At 39.8% G+C, this 24,500-nt stretch overlaps 1 protein-coding gene across 1 annotated transcript in view; it reads right to left on the bottom strand.

Annotated features, from left to right (window-relative positions):
- Positions 1–24,500, bottom strand: part of LOC140483675 (NUAK family SNF1-like kinase 1) — a 38,838-nt gene that overhangs the window by 4,579 nt on the left and 9,759 nt on the right. Inside the window, exons 2-5 of the mRNA XM_072582043.1 lie at positions 6,947–7,067; positions 5,590–5,741; positions 4,134–4,199; positions 19–138 (exon numbers count right to left, since the gene is read on the bottom strand). Coding sequence (XP_072438144.1) covers positions 19–138; positions 4,134–4,199; positions 5,590–5,741; positions 6,947–7,067 — 459 coding nt within the window. The remainder of the gene's footprint in view (positions 1–18; positions 139–4,133; positions 4,200–5,589; positions 5,742–6,946; positions 7,068–24,500) is intronic.

Below are 24,500 nucleotides of genomic sequence, written 5' to 3'. Positions count from 1 at the left end.
AATTCATATTTGTCGTACCTCAGGTCCTTGATACGGAAATCCATTCACTATTTCAGGTGAGGCATAGAGAGGACTTCCGCAGTATGTCTCCAATAGCTGATCCTTATGATACAGATTTGATAAACCAAAGTCAGCAAGCTGAAAAACAACCACAAGAAATTAGGTAACAGGATGACATGATAGCCATAGTAACTTCAATTGTTCATTCAGATTTGAGGTTCGAGAGAAAAGATTATTAAATATCTCAATAGTTGTATGAAAGAGATATTCCATGTATGTCAGAATTTTTACACATTATTTTGTGGTGCACACTGTGAATTGAAAAGGTGATTCATGAAGTACTGGAGGAATTGAATAGAGGAATATGGATCCTGTAAGTGAAGACGGTTTTAGTGTGCAAGGGCAAAATGTGTCGGCACAGGTTTGCAGGGCAGAAGGGCCTGTTCCTGTGCTGTATTGTTCTTTGTTCTGATTGTAAAGTCAATGATTACACTGATCACATTACATCAAGCCTAAGAATTAAAATGCAAATGCTAGTGCAGAAACCTGACTCACAGTACAGGAGAATGAAAACGTCTGCTATTTTCAGCAACATGCTATCATTTTTATTTAGGATACATGCAGTTTTTGTGCCAGTGAGTTGATATCTTAATATCCAAGTAAAATTCAAAATGGAATTTGGGGCTATTTAAAACACTGTTTCACTGATCCCTTGAACTAGGTATCGCAGGTTTTGTGTGAGTGACTGAAAACTGAAATTAGAAGAATTCTTATTGCTGAGGTGCGCATTATGAAATTTAATAGCAGAAAGGATATTTACAAGATTTGAATTCTTCAAATTCCACTTACTTATTTTAGTTCTGAAGTTCCTGCCAAATAAGGTATTGTATTCCTCACTCTTTAAATATTATTTAGGGACGTCTGGAAGCTGACATAATTTTTGTACTTGATTCAAATAGTTAAACTTATTGGAGAAAGCTAGAGATCAAATAATGGCCAAATTTCAAATTAATCTTCTTCCAAAACCTTTTATACAGCAATATATTAAACATCTGCCACATTTAACAACTTAAAATTATATACTTATTCTTCAAGGTAAACAAGGAATATTATGGGTGACATTTTCCAATAATTCTTGTTTGCTTCACTCTTAACTGCCCTTAAATAGGGTTCCTGGCAATCATGGAAAACCTGGAAAAATCATTACATTTAATAAAAGATTAAATTTTTTTGACTTTGGAGATAGTTCCAAGCTTCTCCAATGTTTTTCTGAAATCCCCTCTCTGTAATTACTTTGCATGCTCAGAATCCAATATAGGTTTTGTCTTCTCGTGCCTCATCCTGCTCATTACAACTGCTGATCAGTTATTTTGGTGCCTCCAGAACAACAGCAGTAATTGGCTGAGTTGTATGCATCAGATTCCCAAATACCTCCAATACTGCTCGTGTGAAAGGAGTTATATTTGTTGATGTGAGATTTTTGGTCCTGAAGAGACAGAATGCAAACTTTCTTCAGAATGCAAACACAGAAAACTAAAAAGTAATTGAATTGTCTTGGAGTATCATGGATACTACTTTTAAGAAATGTGGAGAATCTCCATCCAAATATTAAGGGTTTGTCTTTCAGTTTTCATCCAGTTTTGAGAATTAAATTTATTGATACTGTTTTGAGGAATGGCCATATTTTGATAAGATAAAATTTTGGCGTGAGTGGGAAATTTTTTGGACATCATTTAGTAAATCTGTCTTTCACCATGTATTCGAAATTAGGTCCTTGGCTTTTCCTCCTCTCTTCGTGAATTCTTAAAATAACTTTACGAATAATCTGACTGGAAAATTAGATAGAGATATTATAACAGTAAAACCATATCAACTGAAAAGTAGCTAAATGGGCACATGTATAAGAGAACAAATGGTAACCAGAATGTTTGGAATAATTTGAATCACCTTTTCAAATAAATAGGATAAATCTATAAGACACAACAGCTGAAAGAATAAATGCTATAACCTCCTCAAGAAAAAGATTGTCAGATTACCTGTAAATGCATTAATTAGGTTAATGGGCAGCATGGTAACTCAGTGATTAGCACTGCTACCTCAGAGCACCAGGGACCCTTGTCTGACTCCACCCTCAGGCTGCCTATGTGTGTTTCCACTGGGTGTTCTGGTTTCCTCTCATAGTCTAAAGATATGCAAGTTAGGTGGATTGGCCGTGCTAAATTACGCGTAGTGTCCAGGGATATTCAGGCTAGATGGATTAGCTTTGGGAAATGCAGGGTTACAGGAATAGGGAAGTGGGGTGGAGCGGGTGGGATGCTCTTTGAAGTGTTGGTGTGGGTCTGCTGCCACTCTGTAGGGATTCTATGATTCTAAGTTCTGAAGCAAAGTATTATTTTCAGTGGACAGATTCATAATGGCTTACTGAACAAGTATAAAGTAAAAAAAGTCAGAGAAACCAAAAACATACAATGTTTTGTTGCTGAAACCATAAATATTTCAGAACACTTAATTAGGAGCTGGCCGTAATTCTCCCTTTTAACAGTGGGACTATAAGCTAGATCTGCTGGACCCAGTGACTACTGTAAAGGGAAGCATTTACTTTGCCTTTAGATTATTTTCCTGCTGTTAGTTATGGCCATAGGATTTCATGATGATTACACAGTTCTCCTCCTCTCGTGGATTTACTCTAATTTAGTGCTGAAACTGATCTCCTGATTATATGCTAGTATCTGTGGACAAGATTTTTCAGATTGCAGGATTTCCTTCTCTGCCATCTGAAGTGCTGGCAGCAAACCCAGCCCTGTCCATCACAGCAGCTTGACAGCCATCTGAAGTTCCAAGGAGTTTCAACTAGGAGATGGGACCAATACCCCTCACTTGGACAGAGATCCCACCTCTGGGAACTGCCTAAGAAACATGCAGGGGCCAGGTCAGCCACATTCTAAGTCCTCGCATCCAGAACTAGATAAATGCTCGGAATCTCATGGCAGAGTGGGGAGGTGAGCCCCAGGAGAATAGGAAGTGGCTTTGGGACTCTTGATGGAGAGACCAAGGGCAGGAAGCACCATGGGTAAAAGACTCTGGGGAGGAACAAAAGGTGGAAAGACAGCCTTTGGGGAAGGCACTCCCTATCACCTTTTCTACTAGAGGCCTAAGTAGGGTGACCTGGCGACTTCCCCGTGCCTCAACTCCTCAAAGTTTAGCCTGCGTGGAAACCAGCACTTCAGTGGTCCCTAAATAGTTAGTGGGGACCCATTTATTTTTTTTCTCAGCCAGTTGTGAAAGTTAGTTAATATTGGGTAGATATTTAACATATAGGACCACTGATCAGAATATTGCCATTCATAATTTAGAAGTTCAAATTATTTTAGACATCAGGAATGAATCAAATCTCCATTTTGCTCTTCTTACAAAGTGTGGCAGCAATGTCTCTTCAATCCTGCAACAAGTATTCAAAATCAGCCATCAAGTCTCCTCCATAATAAGTGACTTATCTATAGTGTGCTAGGTGCCTTCCTCTCTGACTTATATTATACTTCCAAACTGAGAATAAAGCTAATAATTTGCTTTAAGGAATATTGGCAGATCAAAATCCAGTGCATCTTATATTCTTTCATGAAATTCAGATTAATTAAGGATATCTGGTAGGCATGGATGAGTTGGATCAAAGGCTCTGTTTCCAGGCTGTACAACTCTCTGACTATATGCGGGCACTGCTGATAAGACCAGCATTTGGCACTTGCTGTCCAATCTTAATGATTTAAACTTGAGTGGCTTGCTAGGTGATTTCAAATGATCTAGGGTCATTTATTGACCTGACAAGGATGATAGATGATTTCCTTACCCAAAGGGCATTAGTGAACGAGATGGGTTTTTGAGGACAATAATAATTTCATGTACATCATTATGAAGACTAACTTTCAATTACACATTTCTTAATTGATATTAAATTTCTCCAGCTGCTCACGTGAGGTTTGAACCTCTGCACCAGAGGATGAGCTTTGGCCGCTGGCATAATAGTTTAGAGACATTACCACTATGCAACAGTGTTCTACTATCTATGCAAAAATGTGTGAAGCAATTCAATCAACAATACAAAAAGAAAAAAAGTGATATATTTTTAAAAATCTAACCTTTACATTAAAGCTTTCATCCAGGAGAATGTTTTCTAGTTTAAGGTCACGGTGCACAATTCCTTTCTGTAAGGGATAGACAAACTTCAGAGTTAATCAATTGGAATGGGTTTGTTTGGTTTGGTCAGATGTAAAATTTAAAAATCTCAACCCCAAAATCTTACTCACATTGAAGCTGAACCATTCTGCATTAAACAGAGACAGGAAGGGAGCTGGATAATGAACTTGCTCCTAGGCTACAGGTTCATTATTTAAATATTAAAATAAGTCTGCCTCAGATTTTATCTTCCTTATATTTTTAACCCTAACATTATGGGTTTCCCAGAACTCAATAAATCCAGCAGTTGAAAGGAACTGTAAACAGCTGCATGCAACAGATAAGTGACTTTTCAGCAAACTCTCATGTTATCCACGTTTCCATATTCTAGTTGCAAATGTTTTGTTTCTGTTGACACAATTATAAGTTGCATGGTTGTATGTGTAGTTATAATTATGCATATTGAGGGGCAGTGGTAGTGTCCCTATCTCTGAGTCAGAAGGCCTGGTTTCAAGTCCCCTACTGCAAAGGGGTGTAATGACATCTCTGAACAAGTTCAATGGAGAGGAGGACAATTATTATACAGTTGGAGTGTGTATTTACAATGTTGCATGTATGAATGTGTATTGTTGGATGTATGTATTGCTGTGTTTGCTTATAGCATTTTACGTTGCTGCTGGAGAATTGTACAGTTTAGGGTGTAGTTACATTGTTGTAATTAAGGCTATGATCATTGCTCTTTCTGGTAACTGCAACATTTGCTGTGGGTGTGCCAGTTGTGCTGATCATGCTGATTGTCCATATCAATGGTTGTCAATGGTTGTATATAAAAGCCAAGGTGGGTTTATATGTATGGGTAGGACATTATTATGTAGATCACTGAGAGGATTATTTTGGTGGTGAGAGAGGCAGGGAACAGACAGATGGAACTATTCCATTGTTCTTCAGTAATCTGGAATTTATATATCAGTTCCTATCATCTATCACCTCCAGTTCCATCAATCCTCTGGGCAGCACGGTGGCACAGTGGTTAGCCTCACAGCGTCAGAGATCCGGGTTCAATTCCCGCCTCAGGCGACTGTGTGGAGTTTGCACGTTCTCCCCGTGTCTGCATGGGTTTCCTCCGGGTGCTCTGGTTTCCTCCCACAGTCCAAAGATGTGCAGGTCAGGTGAATTGGCCGTGCTAAATTGCCCGTAGTGTTAGGTAAGGGGTAAATGGAGGGGTATGGGTAGGTTGCGCTTCGGCGGGGCGGTGTGGACTTGTTGGGCCGACGGGCCTGTTTCCACACTGTAAGTAATCTAATTCAATATTATTAATATGCAAACAACTATTGATATGACAATGTCAGCAGGCATCATGTGTGGGCACCACACACAAACGGAAAGTCTTTATCAAAATAGTATGGAATTTTTTTTTACCTTATGACAGTAATGAATTGCTGAGACAATTTGCCTGAAAGCTCTGCGTGCTTCATTCTCAGACAGCCTACGATGTTCGTTTACGTAATCATACAATTCGCCATTACTGCAGTAGTCCATTACAATTATAATCTTATCCTTATTTTCAAACACTGCAGAAAAAAAACATAAATGATCACTGAATCTGGAGCACGTTGTTTTTTTTCAGTTTGCTTGTGGGACATTGGTGTTGCTGGCTGACCAACATTTATTACCCATCCCTAGTTGCCCTTGACAAGGTGATAATGAGCTTCCTTCTTGAACCACTACAATCCACATGCAGTAAGTTGACTCACGCCCTTAGGGAGGACATTCCAGGATTTTGATCCAGTGACAGTGAAGGAATGGCAATATATTTCTAAGTCAGGAAAGTCATTGACTTAGAAGGGAACTTGCATGTGGGTGGTGTTCCCGTGTAGCTGCTGTTTTTTATCACCTAATATTATTGATCATAGGAAGGCAACCCACAGGATTTTAAATGTAAACTCCATGTTCATTTCTATGGAATTGTGTTCAAAAACAAAGAATTAGAAGTAGGAGTAGCCATTTGGCCCTTCAAGAGACTTTGTGCCATTCAAAAAGATTATGGCTGGCATGACTGTGGCCTCAACTTCACTCTCCTGTCTGACCTCTGTAAACCCCTTGGCAGAGGTGGGTACTGCAGATGCTGGAGATTAGAGTCAAGATTAGAGTAGTGCTGGAAAAGCACAGCAGGTCAGGCAGCATCTGAGGAGCAGTAATGATGAAGGGCTTTTGCCCGAAATATCGATTTTCCTGCTCCTCGGATGCTGCCTGACCTGCTGTGCTTTTCCAGCACCACTCTAATCTTGACAGCAATACATTATCACTACAGTCACAGGTATAAATTAAAACTGTCCCTGTAAATTATGACAAGAAGGTAATATTTGCATTTTTGAATCCCATTGGGTAGTTAGTAATAGGTTCAGCCCACATGTTGACCGTAATATCTCTCAATTGCATTGATATGTGCAAACCCTTACAAGCTTACTTTAACTTTTGATGGGTGTGGAAGACAGGCAATAGCAGATTAGTTGACTATCATTTACCCAGCCTGAATTTCTTTTCTGTTGTAGTTCTGTAGGAACATACAGACAACATGCTACCATCGGTTTTCTAAAAGTTAAAATCTATTATTTTTCTCAGGCCCACTGACTGATGCTCACAATCTGGGGATCATCGTCACTCCCTGACTGGTAATATGGTAGACTGTGTTGAACAAAACCTTTTGTGTAAAATATTGTGCTGTATGAGAATGTGTCACCCATTAATTACCCCCTTAATTCATGTTGATACCCACCTTCATAAATGCGTATGATATTAGGGTGGTTAAGAGACGACATGATTTCCATTTCCCGTTGGATGTGGATACGATCCAGTTCCTCTTGAAACTTATCCTTTCGGACAGATTTAATGGCTACCTGTGAACATGAACACATCAAGAACATCAAGGGATGACCAAAATTTCAGTTCAAAATCACCAAAAGGAAATCAGAGCAAGGGTATATGAAGAATAGGGCTTGGATTAAAGTAATCATTTATTTCAGGCTCTCTGAATAAGCGAAGCTTGTGCTTGGAGATGGAATTATAGAGGCATAGCATCAGAGTCATGCAGCATGGAAAGAGACCCTTCAGTCCATGCTGACGAAGTTTCCCAAAATGCACTAGTCCCATTTGCCTGCATTTGGCCTATAGCCCTCTAAACCTTTCCTAATTATGTATGTGTCCAAATGTTTGGTAATCGTACTTGCTTCCACCACTTCCTCTGACAGTTTGTTTCATATACGCAACACCCACTGGATGAAAGGTTCCCCCCTCAGGTCCCTTTTACCTCTTTCCTCATCACCTTAAACCTATGCCCTGGAGAGAAAAAAATTTGGCTGTTCACCTTATCTATGTCTCTCATGATTTTATGAATCTCTAAGGTAATCCCTTGGCTCCAGGAAAAAAAAGTCCCAGACTATCCTTATAACTCAAATCCTATAGTCCCAACAGCATCCCTGTCAATCTTTTCACAGAATCATAGAATCCCTACAGTGTGGCAGCAGGCCTTTCAGCCCATTGAGTCCACATCAACCTTATGAAGAGCACCCCACTCAGACCCAGCCCCCTACCCCTGCAACTATGCATTTCCCATGGTTGACCCACCTAGCTTGCGCATCTTTAGATTGTGGGAGCAAACAAAGCACCCAGAGGAAACCCCACACAGACATGGGGAGAACATGCAAAGTCCACACAGCCACCAGAAAATGGAATTGAACCTGGGTCCCTGTCACTGTGAGGCAACACTGCTAACCACTGAGCCACCATGCTGCCCTGAACTCCCTCCAGTTTAATAACATCCTTCCTCTAGCAGGGGACCAGAATTGTACGCAGTACTCCAAAAGTGGCGTCCCCAGTGTCTTGTACATCTGCAACATGATGTCCCAAGTCCTACACTCAATGCTGTGAACAGTGAAGGCAAGCATGCCAAACATCTTCTTCACTATCCTGTGTACCCATAATGCCACTTCCAAGGAACTATGTACCTTCACTCCTAGGTCTCTGTTTGACAGCACTCTCCAGAGCCTTACCGTTTACCGTATATGTCCTGTCCTGGCTGTCTTATCAAAATGCAACGCCTCACATTTATCTAAATTAAACCTCCATCTGCTACTCCTCAGCCCATTGGCCCAGCTGATCAAGTTCTTGTTGTACTCGTAGATAACCTAATTCCACTGTACCACCAATTTCGGTGTCATCTGCAAACTAACTTACCATGCCTCCTATATTCTCATCTAAATTGTTTATATAAATGACAAACAACAGTGAACCTAGCACAGATCCCTGCACACAACGCTGGTCACAGACCTCCAGTCTGAATACAGCCCACCACCCTCTGTCTCCTACTATCAGGCTACTTTTGTATCTAATTAGTTACCTCTCCCTGGATCCCATGTGCTCGAACCTTACAAACCAGTCTACCATGCAAAATCTTGTTGAAGGCCTTATTAAAGTCCATGCATACTAGAATTGCTCGTGCTTTTGCCTCTACACCTAGTAGAGTAGAGTTTAGCAAAATGAGATTTAGGACCCTGGATGGGATCATGAGGTAAAATGTTAGGCTTGTAGGCTCCTGAGGCAGTATTGGCCAAAATGGAGCTCTGATTGAGTTCTAAGATCTATGTTTCCACTGTAACATACAAGCACTGACTGTCTGTCAGGCCCTGGTCACTTCACAGTTCTGATTGAGGAGTTACAACATTTTCAAGCCTTGCATAAGGGTTACAATAGGAAAAGGTTTGTGAAGCACTGTATTAAAGAATATTTTGTGAATACATTGTTTCATTAAACAGAAAGAGCAGCTCAAAAATTTGGGACAGTAGTGTTGATCAATGTTAATCAGTGAGGAAGAATCTCAACTGAACGCAAAGGGCTATTTGATTCCAAAGTGCACAAGTAGCCATGTTTATGAGACATTGTGTTTTCACTGGTAAACTATGTAAATGCTTAACCACTCATGTACCCTTTGGGGCTAAGATCTGCTGGTCGAAGATCGTAGTGGCATCAGACCATATTTTTAATATTCCCTCAGGTTTTGGTATTTCCAGTGACATTTGAGATGCTTTTATAATTTGCTTGAGAAACAAGCAAGGATATTTTGCTTGAATTGTTCTTTCTAAGAACTAAAGGAAATCAACCTCATTTTGTCTGAGTGTCAATTCTTCATTTGTACCCATGCACAAACATCTATTGTAATGTAGCACATTACTAAAGCACGTGGAATGTGCATTTACTAAAGCACAAGGAGTGCTTGGTTTCTTTGGGATGCTGTTCCTAGCTCCTCTTTATTTGTTTGACAGAACCGAAGCGTTCCAAGTTCTGATTTAGTGCTGTCATTTTGAATTTTTTCTTTGGTCCAGTCAAGTTTCATGGAAGGAGATAAAAAGGACTCAGACTCTTTATCACTGTCAGACACAATTCATAGTCTCAAGCAAGATAACATTGTTTTCAATAGGACTTCACAGATTTCTGATAAGTTTTATCAGACAGTGTGTGGTGTTAGACCATTCCAGTTTATTTTTATTCACAAAGTTATCTGTTGAGCTAAGGTCAAAACATGCAACTCTACAATTTCAGAAATGTAGAAGGATTATTTAAAGAATACCTCACTTCAGGAATGTTTGCAGATGGCATTGCTGCATTTCAGAGTGTTGGAGGTCGTGAACAGCCTATGTTCAGCACCAATACTCAAAGTCTCAAATAAGTTTTGACAAATGGTGAAAAGTAACTGTAAATATAAGACTCTCTTTTGACTTAATGGACGTTTCCACAATATACCCGACAATAACTTAATGAATGTCTCTACAATTACTGTGTAAGCAGTACTGTCAGACACTTATCTTTATAATCTGCTGCTTTTCTGGAGCACTCTGCTGCACTATTTTTTGAAGATTTACTTATTCTAATGCTTGGTATCTTAGATTTCTCTTGCAAAGCAATGTTCCCCCATCAACTTGCTATGTCTATGAATAAATCTGAAAAAGATAATTTCCCTTATAAATGTAAAGAATGGCTCAGTTCTTGGCATTTTTAACTCTTATTTACTCATCTTCTGTCTTTCCTATCAAACCTTTACTTGACAATACAACTTGTTCTTCATTGCCTCTGCTTACTTAGCTCTTTCGTGAGTTTCCTTATCTTGCTTCATTCTCAGTTCCTTTGCCTACTTTAACACACCTCTCTTATAAACTTGCTTTCTGTCAACTCCACATATATGATGAAATGTATAATTTAAATGCAAGTCAAAAAATATGTATTAATAATCTTATTAATGTACAAGTATTCAATATGTACTGTTGAATTTTCTAGATTTGCTATTTTAATGAGATATGAACCAATTTAATATAAACAAATTGAAGTTTCACAAGCTTTATGCAAAAAGAAGATTAAATTAGCTGCAGCTAATAGCGAAGTATTGGGCTGATATCAAATCATCTGTCTATTTTACATGATACTCAAATTCCTCTTCCATTAAATTGACCAATCCCATTGTCAGTGTGCTTCAAATGAGAACACAACCCTTTGTATTTTGCTGTAAATTAATTTGCTACATATTTCATTTACATCATATTTGACTGATTTAATTGTTGTGCTTTCAAAGAGCTAGATGGGGAGAGGCTATAGAATGATTCAAATAGAATGATTTAAAATTTGAAAGACCTGCAGATGCTGTAAATCAGAAACAAAAACAGAAATTGTTTGAAAAGCTCGGCAAGTTTGAGTGAAGTAATGGGCTGGTATCAAATTACTTGTTTATTTTACATTACACGTGAAGTTCTTTTCCATTAAATTGGCCAATTCCATCATCTGTTCTGAGGAAGGGCTACTCGACCTGAAACATTAACTCTTGATTTCTCTCCAGAGTCATAGAGATGTACAGCACGGAAACAGATCCTTCATTCCAACTTGTCCATGCTGACCAGATATCCAAACCCAATCTAGTCCCACCTGCCTTTTTGGCTAAGATCATCTGTAGTTCAGAGATCATGTAAATTCCATTTGAGATGTTGAAAACCAGGAGCCAATTTAGACAAATGAGCACAGGGATGCTGAATAACTCAGATCTGGGTGGGATAGAATATGAACAATTAAGGTTTTGAATGAGTGCAGAGAATAAAGAATGGAACCAGCCAAAATGACATTGGAATAAAACGACTTGCAATTATCTAATACCTTATATGACCTCAGGGCATCACAAACTGTTTTACATTTGATCATGGACTTCTAAAGTGTATTATTTCTTGCAATGAATATTTATACCTGGAAGTGATTTTTTAATATATTTTCACCATTGAACTCAACTATTACTGTATTACTTCAAGTGGTTATGGCTCATCCTGAGTGTGGATGTTTCTTGCAGAGGTAACAGTAATGACATTAATGGGACCACAGTGTGGCGAGATCACAGGTCAAGCAGATGAACCTAAGGAAAAGATTGTTCAAAGGGGCCAGTACAGCAGTGAAATTATTGGACAGAATGTAAGGGGATTTGACATAAATATTAAAAATACTGCAAAGAGAAGTTGCTGAATAGAGGCTGAGGGAAGGAAGAATAGAATAAAAAAACTTGAGGTGATAATCTAGAGAAATTAATTAGGATTTTAAAGGTAAGTCAAAAGGTGGAATATGCTCAGGTGTTTGAGTGAGAATAAAATGTCAAAGGAGTCTGGGAGAGATCAAGTTATGACTTGGTTTTGGAAGGCATTTAGAAACGGTTAAAAATCACACCACACCAGGTTATAGTCCAACAGTTTTATTTGGAAGTACGAGCGCTGCACTGAAAGCTTGTACTTCCAAATAAACTTGTTGAACTAAACCTGGTGTTGTGTGATTTTTAACTTTGTCCATCCCAGTCCAACACTGGCACTTCCACATCACATTTAGAAACTGTGGTAGACAGGTCATTGTGTTCTATAGAACATTGTACAAGATGGTTTATCTTGTTTGTAGTCATCTTTATGACAGGCAAAATATCAGTCCTTTCCAAACATTATCAAAACACCAGTCTCAGAATACACAACTGAGCTATTGTAATTACAAAATTTCTGCTCCTGGACATTTACATTTTCTTGCATTCAAAATATATGGCCTACTATGACTGTATACTACATATTCTTTTCTGACCTTATAGTTTTGCCCAGAGTCAAAGGCGTAGCATTGTTGTGTTTCTAAAGGATCTGTACCATAATTTACTTTGACATCATTTGACTTTGTAGAACGTGTGAAACATTAAAGGCTTTGTGTTTATTCCAATGGAAATGTTCTTTTTGACATCTTGTTTAGATAATTTAATCTGTTTCTTTATCAGAAGTTCCTCATCATTTGCACATTTCTCAATACCACCCTCAGAACACGCAAGCCACAGATTAACCATTTTTCAGAATTTCTTTTCACTTCAATGAAGCCAATGTTCTTGTTCTAATTCCTGACTTGAGCCACGTGCCTCAAGCTGGTAGAAGATTAATGACAGTAGACAGACTGAGGGTGAGTACTGGGGGGGGGGGGAGGGGGGGGAGTTCTGTATCACTAAATCCTTTCATTCTCATGTGCTTACACAGATAGTTTTTCTCTGCACAGCAACAATGACTGCAGACAGAAATTAACACAAGAATCATTGGAACTTTTTCTGAGGAGAATAGTTTAGTATATATTGTTCAGCAGTATCTTACTTCCAGTTGCTGTGGTTTCAACATTTCATCATGTTGCAATAACACATTTTGTTAGGCACTAAGAGCATTCACTTATATTAGGAAAAAGAATTAATGTAGTAATTGTCATCAGTATTAGAAATAGGAAATTTTGACCCGAGGTTTAAAACAAGTAAAAACCATGATTCAAGTTTTCTGACAAAGCTTTGTATTTCCCTTTTAATAATAAAATGCTTCCAGTTTTAATCTTTTGGGAAGGGTATTTTATCCTTTGGACCATATATATTGCCATTTTCATTGTGTCATCTTCATCATTATTGGCTATTGATAAACAGGACAGGCTGCAAATGCTCATGCTATTTTTTTTAAATTCTGGTTATCAGATTGGTAGGTAACCATGCAATGGCCATGTTAGGTTGGCTGGTTTGTATCATAATTCTGAGATGCCAGTGTTGGACTGGGGTGTACAAAGTTAAAAATCACACAACACCAGGTTATAGTCCAACAGGTTTACTTGGAAGCACTAGCTTTCAAAGTGCTGCTCCTTCACCAGGTGGTTGTGGAGTATAAGATCGTAAGACACAGAATTTATAGCAAAAGTTTACAGTGTGATGTAACTGAAATTATATATTGAAAAAAACCTGGATTGTTTGTTAAGTCTCTCATCTTTTAGAATGACCATGTTGGTTTCAGTTCTTTCATATGTAAATTGTAAAACTTTTTTTATAAGTTACATTCTCAAGTGAACTTTAACAATTGGTGTCATGTCGGCCTAAATATTGCATTTAAGGTGCGAGCTGCCCTGTGTGAGACTGTCTGTGCCACAATGTTCAGACTGATTCTAGTTTAAAAAATGGATTTACAGAATCTTACATGGATTCATGCAGTTGTTGAGCAAAGTAAAATGTAATTCTGCAAGTACAAATGTGTGTATATGTGCATGTGGGTGTGTATGGGGGGGGGAGGTGGGGGTTATAAGTGTCTGTGAAAGTGTGTGTGTATGTGTGAGAGTCTGTGAGAAAGTGCGTGTATCAGTACAGGCAACAACGAAATGTGGCCGAACAGAGGCTCACAGCCAAGTTCGGTACCCTTGGGGATGGCCTCAACCGCGACTTTGGGTTCATGTCACACTACAAGTGACTCCATTGCACTATACACACAGACAGATGCACACACGCACACACACACATACACACACGCATGCACACACACACTCCTACAGACCCATACACTCACACGGACCCTTTCTCATACACACACTCCCAAACTCAAACACGCACCCTCTCACAGATTTATACCCCTTTACACTCACACATACACACTCTCTCAGACACTCATAACCTCCAAACCCCCATACACATTACCCACCCCAACACACACACATATACACATAAAAATTTGTGGAGTGAATTTGTACTTGCAGAATTACATTTTACTTTGCTCAAAAACTGCATGAATCCATGTAAGATTCTATAATCCACTTTTTAGACTAGAATCAGTCTGAACATTGTGGCACAGACAGTCTCACACAGGGCATCTCACACCTTAAGTACATTATCTGGGCTGACATGACATTAATTGTTAAAGTTCACTTGAGAATGTACTTTTTAAAAAGGTTTTGCGATTTATATATGAAAGAACTGAAACCAACATGGTCATTCGAAAAGACAAGAGACTTAACAAACAATATATTTTTCAATATATAATTTCAGTTACATCACATTTTAAACTTTTGCTATAAATTCTGTGTCTTACGATCTTATACTCCACAACCACCTGAAGGAGCAGTGCTCTGAAAGCTAATGCTTCCAAATAAACCTGTTGGACTATAACCTGGTATTGTGTGATTTTTAACTTTGTATCATAATGACCTTGTAATAAACATACATCCAGTAATGAAGGTGAACTTACAGGACTTACAAATCTAAACTGATCGATATCTGGGGTGCACTGTCTATTTTCTGTTCATGTGCAAATGGAGAAATTTTCACTTTGTTCCATGTGTAATGAAATAGCTGTCCTTATATAGGGGACAACATTTTGGAATAGAACATAACATGAGAAATAGGAGCAGGAGTAGGCCATCTGGCCATGCTAGCCTCTTTTCTTGGCCTCAGCTCCATCTACCAACCCTCTCACTTTAATTCTTGTGCTGTTCAAAAAATAACTATCTTAGCTTTAAAAATATTTACGAAGGCAGCCTCAACTACTTCATTGGACAGTAAATTCCACAGATTTACACCTTCTGGGTGAAGAGGTTCCTTCTCAGTTTGGTCCTAAATCTGCTCCCTTTAATCTTGAGGCTATACCCTCTTGTCCTAGTTTCACCTGCCGTGCAAACATCCTCTCTACTTCTATCCTATCTATGCCCTTCATAATTTTATATGTTTCTATAAAATCCCTAACTTCTTCTAAATTCCAATGAATATAATCCCAGTCTACTCAGTCCCTCCTCATAAGCTAACCCCTTCAACTCCAGAATCAACCTAGTGAACCTCATCTGCACCTCCTCTAGTGCCTTTCACAAGTGAAGAGACCAAAAGTGCATGCAGTATTCCAAAGTGTGGGCTCATCAGCACTTATTCAGGTGCTTTTAAACTCAATCCCTTTAGCAATGAAGGACAACGTCCATTTGCCTTCTTAATTACCTGTTGTACCAGCAGACTAACCTTCTGTGATTCATGCAGAAGGATATCAAGGCCCCTCTGCACATCAGCATGCTGCAGTTTTTTACCAATAGAGTAATAGCCCTTCTTACTGTTATCCTTACCAAAATGGATGACTTCACATTTATTAACATTGTATTCCATCTGCCAAACCTTTGCTCACTCACTATCTATGTCCCTTTGCAATGTTTCACAATCCTCTGCACACTTTGCGCTACCATTCATCTTAATGTCATCTGCAAACTTTGACATACTACACATGGTCCCCAACTCCAAATCATCTATGTAAATTGTGAATAATTGCAGTCCCAACACTGATCTTTGAGGCACACTATTAGTCACTGTTTGCCAACTAGAAAAGCATTCTTTGCTTCCTATTAGTTAACCAATCCTCTATCCATGTGAATACATTGCTCATCACACCTTGCATCTTTATCTTATGTAGCAGCCTTTTGTGCAGCACCTTATTCAATGACGTTTGGAAATCTTGGTACGTCACATCTACTGGGTTCCCATTGTCCATCGTGCTCATAATGTTTTCAAAAAACTCCAGTAGATTAATTAAACATAACCTGCCCTTTGTGATGCTACAAAACATTTTGTCACTATTTCACTGGATGTCACCTTTAATTGTGCTGATCCTTATCTTTTTAGGCCTCCTTCGGTTTGTTCTAGCAAATAACAATCCTATCATTTAGTTAAATTAAAATGGAATGTACTTTCCACTTTGCCAAAAAAAAATGTGTAACTTGAGTTATCCCCCTCAGAAGATCCAATAGCCTTCTGAAAGTGTTGAAACATAATGGGCTAGATTTTGTAACGGAAATGTTGGTGAGTCTAAATTGGGCAGCAATTTCCAGCAGCTGTGCCCTATTAAACATAGAAATTGAAAGGTTGCTGTCTAATATACATTGTTTAACAGCTTTAAATTGAGGGGTGTTAGATATAGGACAATGTCAGAGGTAGTTTCTTTACTCAGAGAGTAGTAGGGGCGTGGAATGCCCTGCCTGCAACAGTAGTAGACTCACCAACTTTAAGGACATTTAAATGGTCATTGGATAAACATATGGATCCAAATGGAATAGTGTAGGTTAGATGGCCTTTAGATTGGTTTTACAGGTCGGCACAACATTGAGGGCCGAAGGGCCTGTACTGTGCTGTAATCGTCTATGTTCTATGTTCTATGAACCCTTCTGCATCTGACCAACAGGATAGTTTCTAACTAGACGACTTGTTATTTCTTCCTTGATAATAGACTCAAGCATTTTCCCTTTAGACAAGTTAAGGTAACAGGTCTGTAATTCTCCATCTTTTGTGTACCTCTGTTTTTAAACAGTGGTGTCACATTTGTTGTTTTCCAATCTGCTGGAACTGTCCCAGAATGCAGTGAATTTTGGAAAATGACCACAAGTGCATTTGCTATTTCTCCCACTATCTCTTTTAGTACCCTAAGATGCATTCTGTTAGGGCCAGGAGACTTGGCTATCCTTAGCTCCATTAGCTTTCCCAACGCTACCTCTTTCATGATAATGATTATTTTCAGGTCCTCATCTACCTTCGTCTCTTTGTCAATTACTGGCATGTTATTTGTATCTTCCATTGTGAAGAGCGACACAAAATACCCGTTCAATGCCTTGGCCATTTCCTCATGTCCCATTACTAAATCCCCCTTCTCATCCTCTAAAGGACCAAGGTTTACTTTAGCCACTCTTTTTCGTCTTATATATTAATAGAAAATTTGCTATCTGTCTTTATTTTCTGAGCTACTTTATTCTCATAATATATCTTAATTTTCTTTATTGCTTTTTTTGTGTCTTTCTGTTGACCTTTAAAGCTTTCCCAATTTTTTAGTTTCCTGCCAATCTTGGCCATTTTGTATGCCCTCTCTTTCAATCTTATAGCCTCCCTTATTTCCTTAGACACCCATGGCAGGTTACCCTTTTTTCCTACAGTCCTTCCTGTCTACTGGTATATACTTTTGCTGAGTACTTTGAAAAATTGCTTTGAAAGTCCTTCCTTGTTCCTCAACTATCCCACCATAAAGTTGAGAGTGTAGTGCTGGAAAAGCACAGCAGGTCAGGCAGCATCCAATAAGCAGGAGAATCAACGTTTTGGGCATAAGCCATTATTCTGGAACGAGGCTTGTGGGTCGGAGCTAAGAGATAAATGGGAGAGAGTGGGGTTTGGGGGAAGATAGCTGAGAAAACGATAGGTGGGTGAAGGTGATAGGTCAGAGTGGGGAGTGATGGACAGGTCCGGAGGGCGGTGCCAAGTTGGAGGCTTGGGACTGGGATAATGTGGGGGGAGGGGAAATGAGGGAGTTGTTGAAATCCACATTTAGCCTGTGTAGTCGCAGGGTCCCAAGGCAGAACATGAGGCGTTCCTCCTCCAGGTGTCGTGTGGAAACCATTTGGTGGTGGAGGAGGCCCAGGACCTTGACGGAGTGAGAAAGGGAGTTGAAGTGTTCAGCCATGGGGCAGTGGGGTTGGTAACTGCGGGTGTCCCAGAGATGTTCTCTGAAACAATCCGTAAGAAGACGTCCTGTCTCTCTGATGTAGAGGAGACCACACCGGGTGCAACAGATGCAGTAGATGACATTGGTAGAGGTACAGGTAAATTTCTGACAGATATGGAAGGATCCCTTGGGGCCTTGGATGGAGGTGAGGGGAGTGGTGTGGGCACAGGTTTTGAATTTCCTATGGTGGCAGGGAAAGGTGCCAGGAGTGGGGTGTGGTCTGGTGGGGGATGTGGACCTGATGAGGGAGTTGCGGAGGGAATGGTCTCTTCAGAATGCTGATAGGGGTGGGGAGGGAAATATATCTCTGGTGGTGGGGTCCGTTTGGAGGTGGCGGAGGATGATGCATTGTATGCGGAGGTTGGTGGAGTGGAAGGTGAGGACCGGGGGGTGCTGTCCTTGTTGCTTTGGGACGGTTGTGGTTCAAGGGCTGTGGTACGTGAAGTGGAGGAGATGCGTTGGAGGGCATCGTCAACCGCGTGGGAAGGGAAGTTGCGATCGTGAAAGAAGAAGACCATCCTTCCTTTGGAGGGGCATAGGATAAATAGACAAACTATTTTCCCTGGGGTCGGGGAGTCCAGAACTAGAGGGCATAGGTTTAGGGTGAGAGGGGAAAGATATAAAAGAGACCTAAGGGGCAACTTTTTCACGCAGAGGGTGGTACGTGTATGGAATGAGCTGCCAGAGGATGTGGTGGAGGCTGGTACAATTGCAACATTTAAGAGGCATTTAGATAGGTATATGAATAGGAAGGGTTTGGAGGGATATAGGCCGAGTGCTGGCAGGTGGGACTAGATTGGGTTGGGATATCTGGTCGGCATGGATGGTTTGGACCGAAGGGTCTTTTTCCATGCTGTACATCTCTATGACTCTAAATTGAAGATGGCCTCCTTCTTGCACAATTGTAACTTCCCTTCCCACATAGTTGACGATGCCCTCCATCGCATTTCCTCCACTTCACACACCACAGTTCTTGAACCCCACCCTTCCCAATGCAACAAGGATAGAGCCCCATGGTTATCACCTTCTACCCTACCAATCTGCCCATACAACTTCTGGCACGTCCGCCACCTCCAAACGGATCCCATCACCAGAGATACGTTTCCCTCCCCACCCCTATCAGCTTTCCAAAAAGACCATTTCCTCCGCAACTCTCGTCAGGTCCACATCTCTCACCAGCCCCTACCCAACTCCAGGCACCTTTCCCTGTCACATCAGGAAGTGCAAAACCTGCGCCCACACTACTCCCCTCACCTCCATCCAAAGCCCCAAGGGATCCTTCCACATCCATCAGAAATTTACCTGTACCTCTATCAATGTAATCTACGGCATCCATTACACCCGGTCTGGTCTCCTCTACATCGGGGAGACAGGGCGCCTTCTTGCAGATCATTTCAGAGAACATCTCTGGGACACCCACACCCATCAACCCCACTGCTCCATAGCTGAACGCTTCAACTCCCCCTCCCACTCCATCAAGAACATCCAAGTCCTGGGCCTCCTCCACTGCCAAACCGTTACCACCCGACACCTGGAGGAAGAACGCTTTTGGACTCTGCAACCACACAGGATAAATGTGGGTTTCAACACTTCCTCATTTCCCCTCCCCCCACATTATCACAGTCCCAAGCCTCCAACTCGGCACCGCCTTCCAGACCTGTCCATCAATCCTCCTTCTCACCTATCACCTTCTCCATCACCTTCATCCACTTATCGCTTTCTCAGCTACCTTCCCCCAAACCCCAGTCCCAACCCACAAGCCTCATTCCTGATGAGGGGCTTATGCCCGAAACGTCAATTCTCCTGCTCATCATTTGCTGCCTGACCTGCTGTGCTTTTCTAGCACTACACTCTCGACCCTGATCCCCAGCATCTGCAGTCCTCACTTTCTCCTATCCCACCATGAAGTCTTTGCTTCCAGTCTACTTTAGCCACCTCCTCCCTCATCCTATTGTTTAAGCACAGGACCCCGGTATTGGATTTCATCTTCACACTTTCCATTTGTATTCTAAATTCATCCATACTGTGATCGCTCCTTCTAAGAGGATCCCTGACTATGACATCATTAATTATTCCTGTCTCATTACACAGGACCAGCTCTAGGATAGCTTGTTCCCTCGTTGGTTCCATTACATACTGTTCAAGAAAACTATCATGGATAGATTCAATAAACTCCTCCTCAAGGCTACCCTGACCAACCTGGTTCTACCAATCGATTAGATTAAAATCCCCCATGAAAACGGCTGTATCATTTTTACAGGCATTAGTTAATTCTTTGTTTATTGTCCACCCCAATGTGATATTATTTGGTAGCAGGGAAGAAATTATGGTCAGGGAATCCAAAGGGTGGAATTCTCTGAACGTTGTAGAGTTTCTTTGCAGCCACAATTAAGTAACTTTTGTGAAACAAAGACAGAAAGTGGTTAAGAAACTCAGCAAGTCTGGCAGCATCCATGGAAAAGAAAAATCAGAGCTAACATTTCAACACCAGGTTTTAAATGAAGAGTCACTGGACTTGAAATAAAACCTCTGTTTTTCTCTTCATAGATGCTGCCAGACCTGCTGAGTTTCTCCATCACTTTATTTCTTTGTTTCAGACCTCCAGCATCTACAGTTCTTTGCTTAAGTAATTTTTGTGTTTGTGGGTAGACATCACCAGTGATGTGAGTTGAATGCGGTGAAAGGAGTCAGACGGAAATCACTCGGGGGATAGGCAGAGATCGGGGAAGATTGTGGACTGTGATGTTGAGGTTTGATGATAACTGGTATGTTGGGGAAATTATAAAGCTGAATAGAACATTTCCACCTAAGCTTGTTCTGCCAGGACGGAATTCCCATGCTCCGATAGCCTGCTACAAAAAAAGCATTTGCCTTATGGATCACACCCTTCTTGCCACTTTCTGTCACTGGGTGTTGCATGGCTCAGCAAATGAATCAGCATGGGTTGAGAACAGAAACAATGCTAAATTAGAGGCTTCCTTAAAGGCTTTCAATGACAGGCACATCTTTTAAGAATGGGTTGATTGCGCCTCCCCTTCTTCCACTCGACTTCCATTAGAATCATTGTAAGAGACAGATTGAACTCCTGTTTCAGATTCTTAACTTACTCTTGACCAGATTTAGAGTTTCCTTGAAATAGTACAAATCAGAAATCAGCCACCACTCCTTATTGTAGTGATTGGAATGAGGTCAGTCAGTCAGTTAGACCTCAGAATATGACTTCCATGACTTGGGGCTTTTAACCTGGTGCAATCAGAGAGTCCTGAATGACAAATATAAACAGGAATGTCAGGGATCCACTTAGGAGCCAGCTGTAAGCTAGCTGGGTCAGTGTCTTGTACTATGCATATGTAAATAAAGGGTGACATGGTGACAGGATACTGGCGTTCATGGAGTCATTTCACTTATGGTTAGTGAGTGTAACAATTTTTATCCAACATGGTATCAATCTGTCAAACTGTTTTATGTTTCTATATCAGTTAACATTACAAATTAGGTCTAGATTCTAATTTTTGGTTTTAGCTTTCCATTATATATTTTCATTGATCATACATTACCTTTAAAGTAAAAACCTTGAATGATTATGCTGCCAACTCAGACGCTCACACATTGCCTTTTTATTAAATGTTCTCCTCTTATTAAGTCCCACTGGACCCAGTTTTCCTAATGTTATGGCATAAACATATAGTTCCTCTCAAGGGAAACAATATAGTGAAATGAAATGAACAGATGTTTTGTCACCATCAGAACAACAACTGTGTACAAGATATGGTGCCAGTTTGAGCTGATGTTAAATTTAGAACAAATACTGATGATGCTCAATTTTAACTTCCCTTTAAAATCATAAAGGGAATTATTTTGAACTTTGGCATCAGATAAATCATAGAAAATGATGGAATCCAGAAAAATCTTCCAGAGGCTCAGTTTACAGCTGTTGCAAACTGAAGTTAATAATCCACTGACATGGTTCATTCTCCACACCTACATTTAACATCTTGACTCCAAAAGCATTTCTCCCATAATATGCCATAAATTCTGGATGGATCTCAAACAGCCACCAGGAAAATACATAAATGGTTACGTTGCTAACTCAGGTGAAAAAGGAAATCATTCAAATTGCAAGGTGAGAGGTTAGTCTGTTCTGGTCTCAATTTTAATTATTTCACTACAGAAGTCATTACTGATTCATATTTGTGTCTGTGCAAAACTCTCATAGTAAGGTGCTCATTTCTAGCAAAATGCTGTAAACTTTATGAAAGAAGGTACACTGTTGGAAGTGCATCACACATTTACAATTTGTCTTATTTAAAGCTTGTCAAATATGATAAATTATATTATTTATCATTTGAAACTATGTTTGCCAATAAAGCATGGTTTTTGTGTGTAATTAAAATTAACAAGCCATTTATTTAAGTAAAACAAAATGATCACTTTGAAGTTTTCAAAATTACGAAAGAATTTGATAACATTGTTCTGCAGGAATACCTGTTAAACATTTGGAAAGTTTAAGAAAGAATGTGAAACCTTTTCATCCAGCAGCTAACAGATATAATGAAAAGTTTCAGAGAATGTCATCCAAACAGGCTGAAAAATTCAATAAAGACAATACAGTGCTTTTCTGGAAAAAGGTATTGAATGGTAACATGAGAAAGATGGCGGGTGAGGCCAATCTTTAAAAAGAAACAAAATTACTTTTTGTTCTAGTTGTATTTTCACTTCTAAAAAATTCTGGTGTTCTTAGTTTGGTGGCAGAGAAGCAATATGTGTACTACTGTAATCATCACGTGGTCCATGGAATTGCTCAACAGTAATAAGTTATATATTAAGTTTTGCTGATGGCTTTCACCAAGAATATCAACATTTGCAAAAGAACTCAGTGAACAAAGGGTCTTAGATCACAAAATTTTGAACAAATACTGATGAACCTCAATTTTAACTCCCCTTTAAAATCATTAGTTATTTTGATAAAGATGATCATTACTCTGTGGAGTCAAAAGAAAGCATGGAATAATAACAAACTAAGGAATTTGCACCAATTTCAATTTTTTAAATTAACTCACACATAGCCAACAAACTCATTGATGTGAAAGAATTTTGACTTCAACTGTTCAAAAATTTGTTCAGTACATTTCTAATCATTTTTCACCAGTGAACATGTAAAGGTGGGAGGCAAATATGTCCATTTCACCAGACCGTTAATTTTATAAATGACATAAACTGGAAGGTCTTTTCCTTTAAGGAATCACTGAGGATGCGGGCATTGTTGGCAAGACAAACATTTACTACTAGCCCTAGTTATTATCATCATAGCAAAAAGTGGAATCAACTTCCATCATCTGATTGTTAACTTGAGGCGCTTCATGGACTAAAAATGTTTTTAAAAAGGACAAATACTGATTTGGCTGCTGTGATCACCTCACCACAGATTTAGACAAGTCCAGAGATTTGTTCAACTAAACTGACTGAATTGGGATTACCATGTTATCTAGAGAGTCAAAACACCCAACTAAGTCAGTGTCAAGAAATTTTACATATCTTCTTTAATTCACACTTGTATAATAAATTTACAAATTGGGAGAAGAAAAGTTACTTGTGGTTAGAAGGACAATAAAGCAAATTTAAGAATATATAAATGAATTCTACCAGAAGACTTAGATTGACCAATGTAGTGCCATTATTTAAGAAAGGAAAAGTCAGGAAACTATAGACCGGTGACCCTTGTGTCAGTGATGGGTAAGTTGTTGGAGAGGATTCTAAGGGGCAGGATTTACATGCATTTGCAAAGGCAAGGACTGATTAGGAATAGTCAACATGGCTTTGTACACGGGAAGTCATGTGTTATTAACTTGATTGAGTTTCTTGAAGTGGTGACAAAGATGAAGGCAGAGTGGTAGAGGCGGTCTATATGGACTTCAGTAAAGGTTCGACAAGGTTCTGCATGGTAGACTGGTTAGTAACATTAGATCACATGGGATTCAGGGGCAGCTTGTATTCATTAGATAGAAAACTGGCTTGAAGATCGGAGACAGAGGGTGACGGTAGAGGTTTTTGATCAGACTGAAAACCTGTGACCAGCAGTGTGCCACAAAGTTCAGTGCTGTGTCCACTGATGTTTATCATTTATATAAATGATTTGGATGATAATACAGAAGGTATGGTTCGTAAGTTTGTGGATGGCACCAAAGCAGGTGGAATAGCGGACACTGATGATCTCAGACAGGTCAATGGACTGAGGAGTGGTGGATGGAGTTTAACTTAGGTAAATGTGAGGTGTTGCATTTTGGTAAGTTAAACCATGGCAGTACTTATACAGTTCATGGTAGGAACCTGGGAAGTGTTGCCAAACAAAGAGACCAAGGGGTGCAGGAGCATAGTTCCTTGAAAGTAGAGTTGCAGGTAGACAGGCAAAGAAGGTGTTTGGCATGCTTGTCTTCATTGGTCAGAATATTGACTATAGGAGTTGGGACATCATGTTGTGGCTGA

This window comes from Chiloscyllium punctatum, chromosome 12, assembly GCF_047496795.1.
Source record: "Chiloscyllium punctatum isolate Juve2018m chromosome 12, sChiPun1.3, whole genome shotgun sequence".
NCBI lineage: Eukaryota > Metazoa > Chordata > Chondrichthyes > Orectolobiformes > Hemiscylliidae > Chiloscyllium > Chiloscyllium punctatum.
This window is presented reverse-complemented; position numbering and strand designations above follow the sequence as displayed.